Below are 17037 nucleotides of genomic sequence, written 5' to 3'. Positions count from 1 at the left end.
GTGGATAATAAGATCTGCGGATCATTCTCTCTAAAAATATGTACCTGGTAAACTATTCCATCATCACTCTTTTACTGGTTCTCACCCTTTTTTTAGAATTTGATGATTTCTTTTTTGCTTCCACAAATGTCTGTAACAGGCGAACGTTCTTCTTCTTCTTCTTCTTTTTTTTGCTGAAGCGGATGTATCATATACGTCGGATGCAAATTCCGAAATGCACCGAGTAATCTTCTCTCTCCTAGCCACAGGGTCTCTTCAGAATGGTTAACCATATACGAGACTACCCAATCTATTGCTCCATTGGCCTCACGATATATGTGCTTCGTCTGCATGGTCATCCCACCACTGATATCCCAGAGCAGTGGGTTCCGAACATTCTTCTATGTGACTGGTTTTCATGGACTGCTCGTCGTCGTATGGTATACATGTTTTATGGGCCACTCCAAATGGGCTGCCATGTCTGCCTAACAAGGTATAGTTGAGGGGCTCGAAGTGGACTATAGCTGATCACAGGCTGGGCCTTGGGCCTAAATTTTATTTATCTTAATCGGACTGGCAGTGTTTATTTAAAGTTTGATCTTCTTTGTGTCCCAATCCGGCCCACGATCAGGTCTAAGGTGGACACGGTCGCTGAAAAGCCTCCCTGTAGACTGACCTATGTGTGTGCGTGTGTATATATATATAATGCTATATGTATATATTATTGCTATTATTTTCTTTTTATCCAATATCGCTGCCGTCCAGATTGAAGACCGACCCGAATTGCCCTAATTTCCTGTTGGATTCTCCCCTCGTCTCTCGAGTCTCGACCTCTTCCAACGGCAGCGGCGACCGAAGGCCTACATCCCCGGCGCCGTCGGGCCGATCGACTGGTGGCATCACGTTCCCTGTCCTCTTTCTCGAGCGGTCAGAGGTTCGTTTCTCTCTCCCCATTTCTCCCTCCTCTCGATTTTCACTCCCTCTGTCGCAGATCGCTGGATTCTTGGCCGAGATCTATCTCCTTTCTTTGAGCTGATTTTTATGCGATGCGAAGCCCAGCCCATGCCTCTTCTGATAAGATATGGTCGGATCAGGGGATGATCCAAAGTTGCTGCCTTTGTTAGTTTTTTTTTGGTCGGATTCTTCCTATCTTGATCGCCGTTCCTGTTTTTGCTTCTAAAGGACGTTAATTTCTTATTTGTTCTTTCACTAGAGCAAACCCTAGAGGGCGTCAACTAGATAATTCGGAGGAAGCCAAGTATTCTTTTGTGAGAAAGAAAAGTTTGTCTTTTTTTTATTAATTATTTCCTTCTAAGCTAGTTCATTATAAAGTTTTCCTTCTAATTTAGTTCCTTGTAAAGTTATGGGGTTGCCATCACCTTTATTGCATGATACCTGGATAGTAAGCAACTTTTTCCCTGGTCTGTCTCTTTGTTTTGTGGTCTTTCGATTTATTATGTTGTCTATCAAATATTCATTATATTCTTAGTCCGTTATTTTTATCTGTTCAGATACTTTGTGGGAAGGATATAAGGAGGAGGAGGAGGAGGAGGGGAGGACGTTTGTATAATTATATATATATAAATATTATACGTTTTCATTTTGCTGGCAGCTACATTTCACCTGTAAGTATCATTTTTCTCCTTCTTCTATATTACCCCACGATCATGACTTTTGGAAGTTATAGAGCAGAACAATGGATGATGAAAACCAATGCATCTTTTGTCATTCCATTACATACCTGATACCAAATAAAACTATTAGCTTTTGACATATGAATTGGAAGAATTATTATTGCCAAATGGTTTAGGTGGCATGGGCAAATTGTGACAATGCACATTAGGAGGAAGGCTACCATCATCTAATTCTAGTTCATTGTGTGAAACCTCATTTTTGTGCTCTTCTTGTCGCACCTTGTTGCACCACTCTTTGCTTCTAGGCGAAGGGTTGCTGCTATATGTAGTGCTCAATCCGCCGAAGGTTCCCACTGCTATGAACACACTGCTCCTGATCACCACCCAATCCTTCTGCTGCTGATACACGAAGATTGCTTTTGTAGGGGCACCTCCCTAGTACAACTATATGCCAACCTAAGGATATCGATGTTCCTAGAAAAGAAAGATTTGAAAGGAATTAGACTAATTTGGGTGCAAAAAATTAATCTAAACTAGAAATTGAAAAGGAAACTAATTGCTATGATGCTAATATGAGAGAATTTGCAGAGAAGGGAAGGTATTGGAACACCTCGCCCTCCCTTGAAACCTCGAAAAAGAAAAGAAGGGCTAGGCTAGTTTGCAGGAACTAAGCTAAATCATGCTAATGTAGAAATTTAAGTAATACTAGAAAAGAGAGAGATGCGGAGAAGAAATCTCCCATTTTTGGGCATTGAGCCATAGGTCTGACCCTTCTCCTATAAGCCCCATCAAGTCCTTCGTACCCTCCAAGAGTATAAAAGGCTATGAACCGCGACATGAAGCTTTAATTATCAAGAAGTGTGCTCTTGCAAAGGCTTAAAGCTCCTTCTTTGAGACTTTGGCTATTCCTCAGTGATCTTTTGACGATTCTTGGTCCCCTGGTGGGGATTTAATAAGCCCTTTTGGGGAGGTCTAGAGCTCATGCGTCCAATGTGGGACTACGAGAGTTAGTGAAAAATTTCCCGTAAACCTGTCAAAATTGGTTACAAATCCAAGAAGAAATCAATGCGGGGAACTGAAGTTTGGGTAAAGGTTAGGAGCCTACCAGTGGTATGGTCGGCTTTGTCTGTACACCATGGATGCCAATTAGCTGGTCGTCAGTAGGCAAGTGATGGTCAAGACCCACAATGAGTTTGTCCCTTCCTTCTAGAAACCCATGTCTTTGATGATTGTCACACGGCATCAGCATGATTCTAATGGCAGGAGCATATCTTCAGTAGGGTACCAATGGTACAATACCACTGTTTGTTGACTCCAAGAAGGCCTAGGGCCCTTTTTTCCCATAAAATTGAACACTGTGCATAGGATGCAAGGTATGCCAAGGCCAAACTCTTTCATTGGATTGCGGAGGTCTGGGGGGTCATTATTAGTGACACTTTTGGTCTGTTTTGTGGGTGTCAAGAGATAAGTACCTGCAGTTGTGATAAGACTTTTAGATCCTTTGTTTTGATAGCCATTCAAGGAAAATGTCAAGTAAAAAAAGGCATGCATGTTGCAAAAATTAGTATATATGATATTTGATAGAAATGTACAAAAGGATATTTATATAATCCAGGCTATCTAGCATAGGATTTTACGTATTCTACCATTTGATGTTTAAAATATATTTTGATGGTATGTTTGTGAGTGTGGTACTCCTTAGTATAAAACTATCAGGTCTAAGCTCAAGAGTAGCAATAAGCAACCTAGTAAGTGACCAACAAGGACTCGAGAATTTATTTATCATGACTCAATTCCTAGCCTATTTCTGTCACTTTGGCCCAACTTTTGGGACTTTAATGACAATTAGTTAAATCTTGGAAAGGTAAAATGATAGTTGTGGGGCTCTGGGTCAATCTTATTATGATACTTATAGCCTTCCCTCACATCGTATCCCATCATACAAGTAGAAATTTAGCAGGCCTTATATCTATGCTTGTGTTGTTATTATTTTCAATCCAATGTTGACTTCATTTCGAGTATGGTAATGTCAAAATATTTGAAGTTACTTTTCTAGCTTGCTTCCTACTAAACCAGGGACATATATTGTTCTTGAATTCCTACTCGGCCATAAACTTGATCTTCATCGCTTAACTAACAATTGAGAGATGGCTGCTGAAATCTCATGATATTTTGCTAAGTTTGGTCCCTTGAAGGCTTGCGTCATTACCTGGGGAGGAAAACTTGTCTGATTAGTCATTAAAGATTCAGAATTAAGCTCACTTGTATGAAATTTGTGGTGAATGATTTAGCAATGTGTGCTCTGTAGAGGATAAGCTTTGGAATACAGCCGGTTGTGTAGTCTCCATAGAGGAGAATTGAGTCATGATTATTTATAGGATGATGATTGTTTATTATGTCTGCAAATGGGCCTTGTCTGGACCAGATTAAGCATGATGCAGACCTGACCCTATTTCCTTTTGGGTCATGATTTCAGAACTGGACCAAACCCACTGACCAACCAGGGCAGAGTAGGTTGGGTCCATGGAAAGTATTTTAGACCCATCTAGTCCTGGACATGCAATATCTAAACCCGACACAATGTGTTTGAGATTGTGCTCAGTCTAGGGCTAGATCCATTGCAAGATAAAGAGAAAGTATATTTTCATCTATGCCTAGAAGAAAGACAAATAGTGATATGAATAACAAGTGGAGAAAATGTAAAAAAAGGGTGTTGGTGTTGAAGAAAGACTAATAGTGTTTGAGACTGTGTTTACTCCAGGTCTTGGTCCATTGCAAGATAAAGGGAAAGTATATTATTTCATCTATGCCTAGAAGAAAGACTAGTAGTGTCATGAATAACAAGTAGATAAAACTAAAAAGGGTGTTGGTGCTACCACTAATATCATCAACAACAATGCATTTCAACCTTAATTGAGGCTCCGACCTGCAACTAAAAAGCCTTAATACTCACTCCATATGCCCAAACATGGCTATGGGGTGAGCAATGAAGGGTTTAGGGGTTTCAACATCATGAGATTTTTGGCTGAAAATGAAGCAGGTCAGGACATCTAAAGTTTGATTAGTTTAGACCTGTTTAATCCATGGGTTGGTTAGGAATAAATTGACCAAGATCTGACATGCTGTTCTGGAAGGATCATATTTTGCAGGATGGTCAGATTACCAGTCCTGATCTGGTCTAGTCACAGGTTGAGCTGGCCAATTTGCAGGTTTACTGTCTTTGTGTGATGTGGTTCATTGCTTTATATACATCTCATGAATTGGATTGCTAGATGATAATTAACTACACTTTTTGATCCAGATATAAATGCTTCTATATATCACAACCATTTTCCCTTAAATCTATGGTTTTATTTTTTAAGCATTTTTCTCTCATCTTCTAGAAAAGTTGCATTGCTGGATGATTATTAAATACACTTTGTGAGCCAAATATAATCACTTCTATATATCATGACTACTTGCCCTTAAATCTATGGTTTTACTTTTTAAGCATCTTTCTCTCCTCTTTTAGAAAAGTCTTGTAATGTTTATTAAGCCCCATGATCATTTGTTTATAAGTTGGATGAGAGATTTTGAAAGTTGGATACAAGTATAATTACATGACCATCATATGCTTTAGGTGTGGGAAGGTAGGTTTTGAGCATTGCTTTATGTGCTTTATTCATTATTCTTCTTATTACTCACCATATGTTTGTGCTTGCCATGTACAATATCATATTATTTGAATCTACTGAAAAATACCTTGGTTCTGGATCTTTTGTCTCCATGATTTGTGTGACTCCTGTAGATTGGTTACCAATATATTAGGGTTCATTCAAAATGGAAGGCAAACATTACAGTGGCAGACAGGAGGCATATTTTCAAGAACGACAAATAGATAGGGAAGAGGTAAGCTTCCTTTGATCTCCTTATAGTTTTGTAACTTGAGTAAGAGATGTTTGTTTGGTCTGCATGCTTGATCCTGACAAGAGCGTCCTTCCTGAGATAGTTATAATGTGTAGCTCTCCATTGATTCAAATTGGTTATAGTTTATTTTAGAAATTATTTTTCTTTTTTGCTATAGTTTGGTTTGTAGACATAATTATCAGTGTATCTGGACTCATAGGCTGTATTGATCATGTACTTTTTTTTTTTTGTACACATGTTTTGTGTTCTTGACATCTCCATGCTTCACTATCCTGTTTCTGAATGAAGATATATAAATTCTTGTTTGAGCATGTCTTGGGTATGTTGTTTGCTGTTGCAGGCATATTCTAATTCCCTTATTGAGGATTCAGGGAAAGATTTTCATTTGCCAATTGATCACCGTCCCACAGAAAACCTTGATACAGAAAACTTGGAACAAGCATCTCTGGATACACAACTCACGTCATCTAACGTAGGTTTTAGGCTTCTGCAGAAAATGGGATGGAAAGGCAAGGGTCTTGGAAAAAACGAGCAAGGTATTTTCTTCATTATGTGCTGTTAGTTGTCATCATATTCATAATACAATCACCGTTTGCTTTTAGTTTTCTTGTTTTGTTTCCTATTGTTTATTTTTCCTGTTGAGATAAATTATGTACAATCTTGTCTACAAATTTTTTTGAACATGTAGTTTGGTGATTTGCCTTCGATAATCTTTGCATGCTTTGTTGGACAGTGTCTTTGGTTTGTGTTTGCTTTTTCATTGCAAGTAATGTTATGGAAATATTGGGTGTATTATACTGGTGCACACTATATTGTCTCTGATTTGTTAACCTGAATTAACCCCTTTTCTTGGTTGTGTTAATGGTCCATATCATTTTTGTTGGGGATATGCAGGCATAATTGAGCCAATAAAAACTGGTATAAGGGACTCAAAATTAGGTGTGGGGAAGCAAGAGCAAGATGATTTTTTTACAGCTGAAGAAAATGTGCAACGGAGGAGACTTGATATTGAATTAGAGGAGACTGAGGAACTTGTAAGGAAGCGTGAGGTATGTCTTTAGATGCTCTTCACCAGACCCATTATTTGATGCTTTGGGGTTGATGCTTGACATTTTCAAAACCTACATCTAGTAGTAGGCAGCATATAGCATATATGCGTGTCTTTTGACGAGAATGATATATCATAAGGGAGCTTTCGAGGGTCTTGAGAATTTCGTGCACTTTTTATTACCTGGTGGCTTCTACTGCCTGCTTCGTGCAAATGATGACAATCCAGGTCCTAGCAGAGCGTGAGCAGAAAATTCAAACTGAGGTGAAGGAAATAAAGAAGGTTTTCTTTTGTGATCTTTGCAACAAGCAATACAAATTAGCAATGGAATTTGAGAGTCATCTGAGCTCATATGATCACAATCACAGAAAGGTAAGCCAATTTTAATTTAGATTTTTGAATCAAAAATTTCCTTTTTGTAGTTCCTAGTTAAGAAACCATGTGATTGAAATTTCATTCATTCATCCATACATACAAATCTATATGTGCACGCGCGTGTGTATGTATTATGCTAATGCTTTTTGCCAAAATGTGTACTGTATCAAAACTACGTTTCTACATAAGCAGGACAGTGGACATGCCATGATATTTGATATCAGGCAATCACCCTTCATATCAAGCAACTACAATGGCTTTAAGAATTTGTATATCTCATCCTCAAAATTTTTAAATCAGTTCATAGGCCGTAGAAAGCGCTTTGATATCTAAGAAGAAATAATATGATATGGAAGTCTGATTTTGGCACTTTTTTCTAGATCTGTTTAGGACACTGAGTTTTCTCGCATTCCCATACTCCTCCCTTGTGCATGCATCTTCCAGTAGCCCCCAACCCCGATGCATGTGAATTAAAGGCTATATTGCAGTTTTTGTTGACTCTCCTATCTTTGCTTTACATGCACAGTGTGGAATATCCATTGTTTTCCTCAGCTTGAACATTCCCCTTGGTTTGCACAAGTGATATATAACTCTTCCACCCATCGTGACCAATTATCCGATTGCCATTCAAAATGATGATTGCTAATTGCTTCATAAGCTCTTATCTCATTCTTCTGTCATGTTGACCTATGAAGTATCCTATGGCTTCTCTGGTTACACTTATGAATAAAGCTTAATACATTTGCAAATTGCAATCGTAATATAGTAGCTTATTTCAAAAATATGTTATTTTCCTTATATTCGTTACTATATCTTGATTTTCTTATTTTGTCTTGCTAAAATCTCAGTGCTAAAGTCTTTGCATATTATGTTAAGAAAGGCATTTTGTTTCATGACCTAACCCTGGTCCAATAACATGGTATCTTTTGTACAGAGGTTTAAAGAAATGAAAGAAATGCATGGGAGCAGCAGCCGCGATGAGAGGCAAAAACGCGAACAATTACGTCAAGAGAAGGAAATGGCGAGATTTGCCCAAATGTATCCATTTCTAGCAAAACATTGACTATGTAGTTTTTATACTGAAAGATAATTTCTAAGTTTTATTGTAATATCTGTGACTTTGTCAATACAAGTTATTCTACAATTTCCTTGATGCCATTTTAGGGCAGATGCTCATAAGCAACAACAGCAGCAGCAACAGGAACAGTTGGAAGTGTCAGCAGATACTGGTGCACCAAAGAGTGCTTCCAAACTTTTGGCTCCAGATCAGCGGCAGACATTGAAGTTTGGCTTCTCTAGACCTGGTGTTTCCAAGGTTTGTTAAATTAGGATTTAGGATGACTCCTAAATAACCGCCTTATGCATCAAAAGAGGAATAAATTTGACACTTATTATAGTATAACAATTATGTTATATATGTAAGACTATATGTATTTCATGTTTGTTACTTACAGATTGTTTGTCATTAATTTTATATCACTATTTTTTCAAAAAGCATCTTGGTGCATCTTTTTCTGTGGTCTTATTACTGCTTAAAATGTATTTCACATGCCTACATTGCATGCTACAAGAGGAAACCGCCTATTCTCCTTTGGGATATTTTATTTTCTGGCTGCCACTTCTGGATTGTCGTTTTTGATGTTGTCTTGGCTATTTTTTTTCCTTTTAAACGTAATGTGGCTTTTCTATGGGCTTACTAGTGTCTTCATTACATTGCATATATTCGTTTTTTTGTGATAGCTTAACTGTAATTTTCATTAGTACTTGAATGTAGGATTTTACATAAATTATACCATTGCTGACCCTTGAATAATATAAAATTCTGTAATAAACTGGATGTTTTAGATGTTAGTAAACTATTTTGTGAGAGGTTTTGATAAATTAATTATTACAAAAAATCGGACCTAAGATTATGAAAAATATGGGAATCTTTATATGCCACGAAGATCCTATAACTTCTAGGAAGTATATTCTTAATATTCTTCTAGATTGGGTTTAGAATACTTTTGAAGATCTCTCTCAAAGATAATTCTATGAAATCTCCATAATACTATTTTTTTATCACCTCCTTGATGCGCTTCCTCGAGACTGCGAGCATGCCCCAAAGTGTCTCGAACTTTATTCTTATGGTACTCTCATGAAGATACCTGCTGCTTGATCCTGGGTTTTTCTGTGCTTGAGCTTGAAATGCTTCAAAAAATGCTTGGAGGCTTAGAAAAAAACATCAAGGACTGCAAAAGTATAATGCACTTTTTTAAAAGATATCATAGAAATAGAGGAGGGATCATTGAAATATCTAGAATATCACAGAGAAGATCGAGGTAAGTCATAAAAGAATTACATGTACTAATCTGGATGTATTTTTAAGAACTATTTTGGAAGCATATTAAATAAAGTGTTCTACTCACTAGAAATTGTAGGAAATTAGACTTTGTGTTAGCCCTTTCTAGTTTGAGAATCTAGAAGATTTTAAGGTCGAGGGTGCCTATAAATAGTGCCCTGGCAGGCCGGCATGCTGTTCATTATCTTGTAGTTCAGTGGAGGAGTGTCTACCATTATTTTACATCTTACATGTTAGTGCATTTCCTTTCCGTGAGATTCTTCTTTTGTCCATTCTATTCTATAGCCTTAATCTTTTGCAAACTTGCATCACTATCTAAAAATTTTGTCATTCCAACTTCCACCAAACTACTGTATCCTTCTATTTCAACTTACCATCTCAACCCAGAGTTCGTTGAAACTTGAAACCAATACTATTCCACCTACGCCACTCCAACCAACAATGGAGATGGTGGTCTGTTCGATGCAATTCTGAGCTCAATGTGGTAGTCTTGGAAGATTAGAACTCATTGACTGTCTTCCTTTTTTTTGTTCTTTTCTTTTCTTTTGGAGATATCATTGTGCATAATTTTTGCAGGTAGTTAAACCTACTTTTTTTAAAAAAACAAAACCTGAAATGTGTGGGATCTGTCAATACCTCCAACAATAATTTAAGCTTTCAGTAAGATAGTTGTCTTATCAGTTTTTAAGCAACAATAGTTTTATCTAAAGTGTATTATTAAAAGCTTGTGTGGCTTTTTCACCAAAAGAAAGTCTATAGGTATTTGATGGCCTGGGGCAGTCCAGATGAGAATATTCATTAGTCCTATGATGCAGTATGATGGAGAAAGTTTGAAAAGAATGAAGAATTTATTATTTTTTCCCCTTTGCCGCTTGGGCTGGACAGAGTTTTGGTAATTTATGTTTTTATTCTCTATGGTGGTGTGCGGAATGTGTTGTAGGTTTTGGACAGTGAGTGAGTTCATTACGTTGTGGAGTTTTGCATTATGTTGCTTTGTAATTTTTTCCCTTTTCACACTTTAACTTTAGAGACGTTATAGTATCATTATCAACTGTTTGAACATGTATACCCAATTATATTAATGTTATGTTGATGCTGAATGTGCAAGTTGTTTGTGTAGCTGTAATTTTGTTATTTGCCAATTTTTCAGATGTGTTTAATCTGTGAGGATTTTTATTATTATTTACTCTTTTTTTAACCAGAAGACTTCTACTGGCATCGGCAAGAAACCAAAAATAGCTGTATCCTCAATCTTTGGCAATGACAGCGACGATGAGTCATAATCCCCCTTCTTGAAGATTAACCATTCTCCATGTACTCTTGGAATAGGGAACTTTAAACTTCTGATGAATATTGTATTGAAACTTTTTATTTCCTCTCAAGTTTCTGTGTATATTAAGATTCTGCCATTTATGATGGCTCTTATGTTAAGCTTGTTGAATGGTCTGAACTGTTGATTATCTGTATCAGTAAACAACGAGACTACATTTTGGGCAGATAACATGCTCTGATGGTGGCTTCCTTCCATCCAACTTACCAATATGAAGACTTAAACAGCTCTTCAGTATATTCATGGCTATCTGGGTCTGTTTAGCAAAGCAAGTTCTCTGTTGTCTCGACTCAAACTATTGCATGGGGTTTGTTAAATATCTCATTGGGTGACGTGTAATTCTTTTGGATGCCAAGGCTTATCAGCTTTATCGTGCAACCTTGCTACAGATGGACAGAGCAAAAGATTATGGATTATTGCAGCAGAATTAAGGCAGGATCTTGTATATTTTGGTGCTTAGATATCTTGATGGTTCATTTATTCCAGAAAGTCCTGCTATCAGCATACTGGTCTAAATAATGGCTGAATATTATAGTTGTTTGTCTAAAAGATGCTGATCAGAATTTGTACTCTGATATTCAGGTGATAATAAAATGAAGAGAGATCTTTATCTTTGGTTGGAGTTTTTAAAGAAGAGGTTAGAAAATAGTTTGTCTATAGTAATAAAATTTATATATTTTTTAAAAATACATATTATATTGGATAAGAAAAAAATTAATTACTTCGGTTGATATTTGGGGTAATTTTTTTTAAAAAATGTATTTTTAATTTTTAGATAAAATGGGATAAATTTTTTTTATTAAGGATACAAATGATATTTTGCATAATTTTTTAAAAAATAGATGTTGAATCAAATATAACTTATTCTTTTTTTCAAATATTATATATGGTAACAATTTTTTTAGTAAATTTTTTAATAAAGCTGAGGGGAACAGGAGGGCCAAGGGAGCCGGCATGGTGAGAGTGATGGAGTTGATGGAGCGGAGAAAGAGTTTCTCTGCTCCCAATGTTGGCATGCATCTCCGCCGTCTGCCATGGCCTCCGCGCGCGATGGCGTAAAGCTGGGAGACACAGTTCTCCTCTCTTGTACTGTTCATTGGCTGTGTTTTTGTGCCGTTGATTGCTGTGTTTTCTTCTTTCAGTCTCAGCTTTGGAAGAGGGATTGAAGGCGACTTGAGTTTGATGATGATGATGATGATGATGATAGAAGGAGACCTTGAATTTTTGCGCTAGCCATTCCCTTGATCTACCTGGTTCTCCTCTTTTAATTGGGATGATTCTATAGCCAGCTCTAAGGTGTTATCAGAGTTTGGATGTGAGGGGGAGAGAGAGGTGAAGGGGATGGTTGTGCTATTTTGTACCTGGCTTTAGAGTATTGGTTTTCTACTTAGCTAATCCAAACCTGTCTCATTATTAGCTATACAAAAAAAAAAATAAAAATTGTTGAATCTTAAATTTTTTTTGACATGAAGTAACATGCAATTTGACGGCGTTTCACTGCGAATTTTGCTGCTCCACCATGGTACCCACCTACTAGTCCCCTACAGCGGCCGTATAAGTCGTGTGAGTCAACCAATTGAACCATAAAGGTTGACCCGGACATGGACTAACCTCCGAACACAGTACATAGCATACATACTATCCTGTTTGTTGTTGCTACCATCCTCTTCGTTATTCTTGAAAATTAAAAATTATTGTCACTACATCCTGTGTATGTGCATATGCTCCAAATAAAATATTTATTATTTTGAAATAGAGCTAATCACAGGTCGGGTCTCGAGCCTAAACTCTTTTTATTTTTAATCGGGCTTCAGGCTGAACCTATTTAAAATTTGATCTTTTTTTTTTGGTATCCAAACTCCTTTCATGATCAGCTCTATTCTGAAAGGCCATGGTGAATAATGATTGTTTAATGCCAAATCTTATTGCATCACTATCATATGCAACTTCTCATAAGCGGGATCCAACTCGTAGCAGACTAAGAGCGTTGTTATTCTAATACTGACATCGATGGCTTTATATCACGAGAAAGAGATCCTAATGGACTCACGCTAAGCGTATTAAGTCAAGAAGTCTAAGATTAGAGGAGTGCCTTGCAAGTATTTCCTACGAAGCAATCTGCAAATGTTCTGACTCTAGTTGTTCGAGAATTGGGATGGATAAAAGCCTAGCTGAATACAGATCAAAGGGTAGGATTGACCTAGGTCTCTTATATCGATACAAGAGACTTTGCCAACTCAGTCAATTGGCATCCTCAATCCAGGCTTTAGCCATACTTAAAATAACATAATTTATCTCTGATTTCATTAGTGAATACGCTGCATGCATGGTCAATAAAGGGTCAGATCTGATTAATGTGATTCATACGAACTCATATGCCCAAGCAAAGATTATTCTGAATTGTCTACTCTAATAAAAAAATATAAAACATATAGATAAATCTAGCTTATTTTATTAGTTTAAGCTTTTAAAAAAAGTAATCATTTCAACATGGTATCAGAGCAGAGGTTTTTAATTCGAATCCTATATCTACACTTTTTAACCTTATTATTAAAAAATTTCACATGTCAACAACTCTCTCTCCCAACATGCAAGTGCTTCTTGGAAACTAGTAAGCTATACTTGCTATCCTTTTTGTTGCATCACCGGAAGGGTTGCATAGGTTTCTAAAAACGTGGAAAATATTCACATTTACCATCTCCCTTTCATTGAAAAGCACTCCATAAACGTATAAAGCGTTTAGCTTTGCTATTCTTAAAAATAGAGTGGCGAAGTTCATCTCAATTAGCCGAGCAAATAAGAATGCCATCAATGAATCAATGACATGGTGCAGGATTTGCTGCGCCAGTCGGAAGACATGGTACAAGTACTAGTTATATACTAGGTGGCACATTGGGGCTAACTTGAAAAGAAAAATCCCCATTTTGTATCCTAGTGTAAACCTATGAGCTAAATTTTTTATTAAAGAATAGCTAACTAGTATGACGGTACCATAATTTTGCTATTTAATAAAATTTTGAATATTTCACTAATTTTAATAATCGATAGTCTGCTAAAACATTTGCTCAAATATAAATATATTTTTTGAAAATCTTTGATGGTTGCACCAGAAAAATCTGTACTTCTATCTTGTTTTTGTCATGTTTCTGGAGATAGACCACTCCTCTCTTTCCCTTTAATTGAAGTTCAAGTAGATCTTTTGCGATCTGTATTTGCTGTTGCTATAGATCTCGCACCATGACCCTGCAAGCTTATTGTATAAACTTATTGTAGGATAGGATTCCGAACTTTAGTCCCACATCGGCTAATCAGCGGAAAGGTCTGTGCTTTAAATGGGGGGCTCAATAACTTCTTCTCACCGAGGCGCCTTTTGGGGGCAAAACCGTGAGGGGTGGAAAGGTTGGTTCCACCCGAGGCGCCACTAGAGGGTAGATCTCCGGGAGCGGTCGACGATCTCCGATCCCCAGGGCGGACAATACCTCGGTGAGGATGCAGTCGCTTTTCCTGCTCAGCTGGTGTGCGGACTGTTGCCGGGGTGAAAACCCCGCAACAGATGGCGCTAGAAGGAGGGCCCCGGCCACGCACAGGCCTTTCCGCTTGGGGGGGCTGTGTTGTGGGATGGGGTTCCGAACTTTAGTCCCACATCGGTTAATCAGCGGAAAGGTTTGTGCCTTAAATGAGGGGCTCAATAACCTCTTCTCACCGAGGCGCCTTTTGGGGGCAAAACCGTGAGGGGTGGAAAGGGTGGTTCCACCCGGGGCGCCACCAGAGGGTGGACCCCCGGGAGTGGTCGACAATCTCCGATCCCCAGAGCGGACAATACCTCGGTGAGGACGCAGTTGCTTTCCCTGCTCGGCTGGTGTGCGGACTGTTGCCGGGGTGAAAACCCCGCGACAAAACTAATAAAATAAATTAAAATAAAAGGTTCGGGTTGAACATGCCATGCATAAGAATTCTGAACATTGGTCTAACTAATTTATCCGAGAGTAGGGCACAATGACAAGTTATGGCTTTCAAGTAACAAGCAAGCAATTAGGAGCACACTAAGGTTGTTGATTCCTTAATTTCTAAATGTGTTACAACCTAAATTTATTGTTAATAGATCATCTAGCTAGAATTGTAGCCATGTCGCTCAGGCTTGTTCTAAGCGTGAGGGAGGAGAAAACACCTCGCAAGGTTCCAATAGCACATCAGAACCTGTCATGTCTCCAATTTGAAAGGGGCTAGAGAAAGACCCAGTTACGGTGATTGAGTGGATTCGAAGGCAGCACGTCTGTGATGATCAGCACCCACTTCTTCGAGATATTTGAAGGCTCACAGGAGAGTGTAGCTCTTTTCAAGCCTCTCATATCCATCAGAAGGCAAACAGTATGGCAGATTGGGTTGTCTCCTACGTGGCACATCAAGCAGAAGAGTTTTTTTGGACGGATGCTTCTGCTCCTCTTCGCTATGTACTCTTTTCTGATTTTGTTATGTAAAGAATAAACTCGATAAAGCTCATCAGATTGGTAAGGAAAGCATTCAAAAATTTCTATAGTGTTTGTTACCATAATAAATTTTTTTAGATAATGTTTGTTATTATAACAACCTATCTCAGATCCCATCTAGGAGTAGTGTGTTGCTTGGAGTCTTCTGGTTCGACTGGATGAGCTTTATCGGCTTTATCCTTTATATATTGGGTGCATTTACACATAATTAGTGTGAGTAATCGCTGCAAGAAGAAAAAAAAAAAAAGGCACGGCATGCTTTTTTTTTTTAAATTTAAAAATATGCCATAATAATTGGTTGCAAGAAGATAAACAAGAAATATAGTGCGTCTTTTAGAAGTCGGAATGCATTTATTAGATGGGAATGAGGTGCGTCACAATAATAATATTTCCTCTCACGTGATCGTGGTAAAGTCCAACCTCAGTCCTGTTTAACTGTCCCCTTCCTCTCACGTGACCATGGTCTCGACTCTCGAGCCCCCCTTCCAACGTTTCTTTTCCTTTTTAAGTACAGAAATAATAACTGTTAATTGCCCCATGCAGCTCTAAGCCCCCTTTTTTTTTAATGAACATAACAATTGCATCTGATATGAGCTACTATATAATATATGGTCTCTCAAAAAAATGTAAAATATGGGTAAGATAATGATGTTATTTGCTAACATCATCATTGATTTAAAATTGATACACAAATTTATTTTTTGAATAATCAAATGATAGCAAGTGCTGTCACCATTGTACAATTTCTATTATGAAAATAATTATATTATTTTTTTAATAAAATAACTATTATATAAAACAAACTCATTATGTAAAGCTGAGGACATTCCAGAAGGGCACAATACTGATAGAGAGATATATAGCTAGGAGAAGACACATGCAGGCAACAAAATAGAGCAGTGACGTAGTTGAAGCATCACAGAGTTATCGCATGCATGACTGCATGAGGCATGTTGGTTCTCCACGAGAGGACATTGCCACTAATTCATTTCATTAGAGATGCGAGTTTTTTTTTTATTATTATTATTACTTGAATGGGCTTCACCTTTTCCTTACCTTGTTGTAGAACGCATTGTTTATGTTTATTTATTCTTACAGCTTAGAAAAAAATTGTAAAATAAATTACTTGATAGATTTTTTTAAAGCTCTATTAATGACTCGAGCACGTTCATTCATGGCAAGCAACTTAGCACAGATTTTTATATTTGAAATCGTATACGTTATTTGCTACTGTAAATTTAACCAACCTATAATTTAAGTCGACTTATTTTCGGTCTAAGTTAGGTGAGATTGGTTGGCTTTGGTTTCGGATGGGCCACCAGACACCTACCACAACTTGTGTACGGGAGAAAAATTTTTCTTTTGAGCTTATTATTTGATGCATGGATGTCGTTCCATATTCAGGCCGTAGAAATCTTGTCAGATTTAATAATCAAACCTACGAGGTGGAAATCCAAAATACTCATTATTTGTCAAAAATTACCAAATTTGAGATTTTTATTAAATTTAAAATAAAAAAATATAGAGGTTGTATAGTGGAAAATATCATTAAGTAAATAGGTAGGTGTATATACATACATACATACATACATACATACACACACACATACATACATACATATACACATGCATACATATCTATATGTATATATGTATGTACGTATCTGTATATATGTATGTGCGTATATGTGTGTATATATATATATATATGTATGTACGCATGTATATATGGATGTATATATATATGTGCATGTGTTGTGGTTCAAATCTGGCCTGAGGGTGACCACGTCGGGGAGAGTCGAGGGAGCTGCCGAAAGGTGGAAGAAGAGGATGGGAGCCACCTCCCACGGTCGACGATGTTTCTACACAAAACCTCACCGGTGTCTCCGGTAAGGGCTCTCCGACGATCAAATTAGAGTAGGATTTCGTTGGTTCAG

At 37.5% G+C, this 17037-nt stretch overlaps 1 protein-coding gene across 5 annotated transcripts; it reads left to right on the top strand.

Annotated features, from left to right (window-relative positions):
- The first annotated feature begins 676 nt into the window (after positions 1 to 676).
- LOC103721818 (G patch domain-containing protein 8) lies at positions 677 to 10850 on the top strand. Of its 5 annotated transcripts, none has more exons than XR_005511422.1 (9): positions 677 to 913; positions 1491 to 1604; positions 5421 to 5501; positions 5860 to 6055; positions 6414 to 6568; positions 6796 to 6939; positions 7877 to 7980; positions 8112 to 8257; positions 10489 to 10850. XR_005511422.1 is itself a non-coding variant. In XM_039125431.1 (9 exons), exons 1-9 carry the CDS (start codon positions 692 to 694, stop codon positions 10564 to 10566), a joined length of 1245 nt encoding a protein of 414 aa, XP_038981359.1. In that variant the 5' UTR covers positions 677 to 691; the 3' UTR covers positions 10567 to 10850. The 5 variants fall into 5 exon arrangements, 3 of the variants coding, with proteins under 3 accessions (XP_038981359.1, XP_038981358.1, XP_038981361.1); XR_005511421.1 differs by having other exon boundaries at positions 10486 to 10850; XM_039125431.1 differs by having other exon boundaries at positions 8107 to 8257.
- Positions 10851 to 17037: the final 6187 nt, after the last annotated feature.

This window comes from Phoenix dactylifera, chromosome 4 (genome assembly GCF_009389715.1).
Source record: "Phoenix dactylifera cultivar Barhee BC4 chromosome 4, palm_55x_up_171113_PBpolish2nd_filt_p, whole genome shotgun sequence".
NCBI classification, from domain to species: domain Eukaryota; kingdom Viridiplantae; phylum Streptophyta; class Magnoliopsida; order Arecales; family Arecaceae; genus Phoenix; species Phoenix dactylifera.
This window is presented reverse-complemented; position numbering and strand designations above follow the sequence as displayed.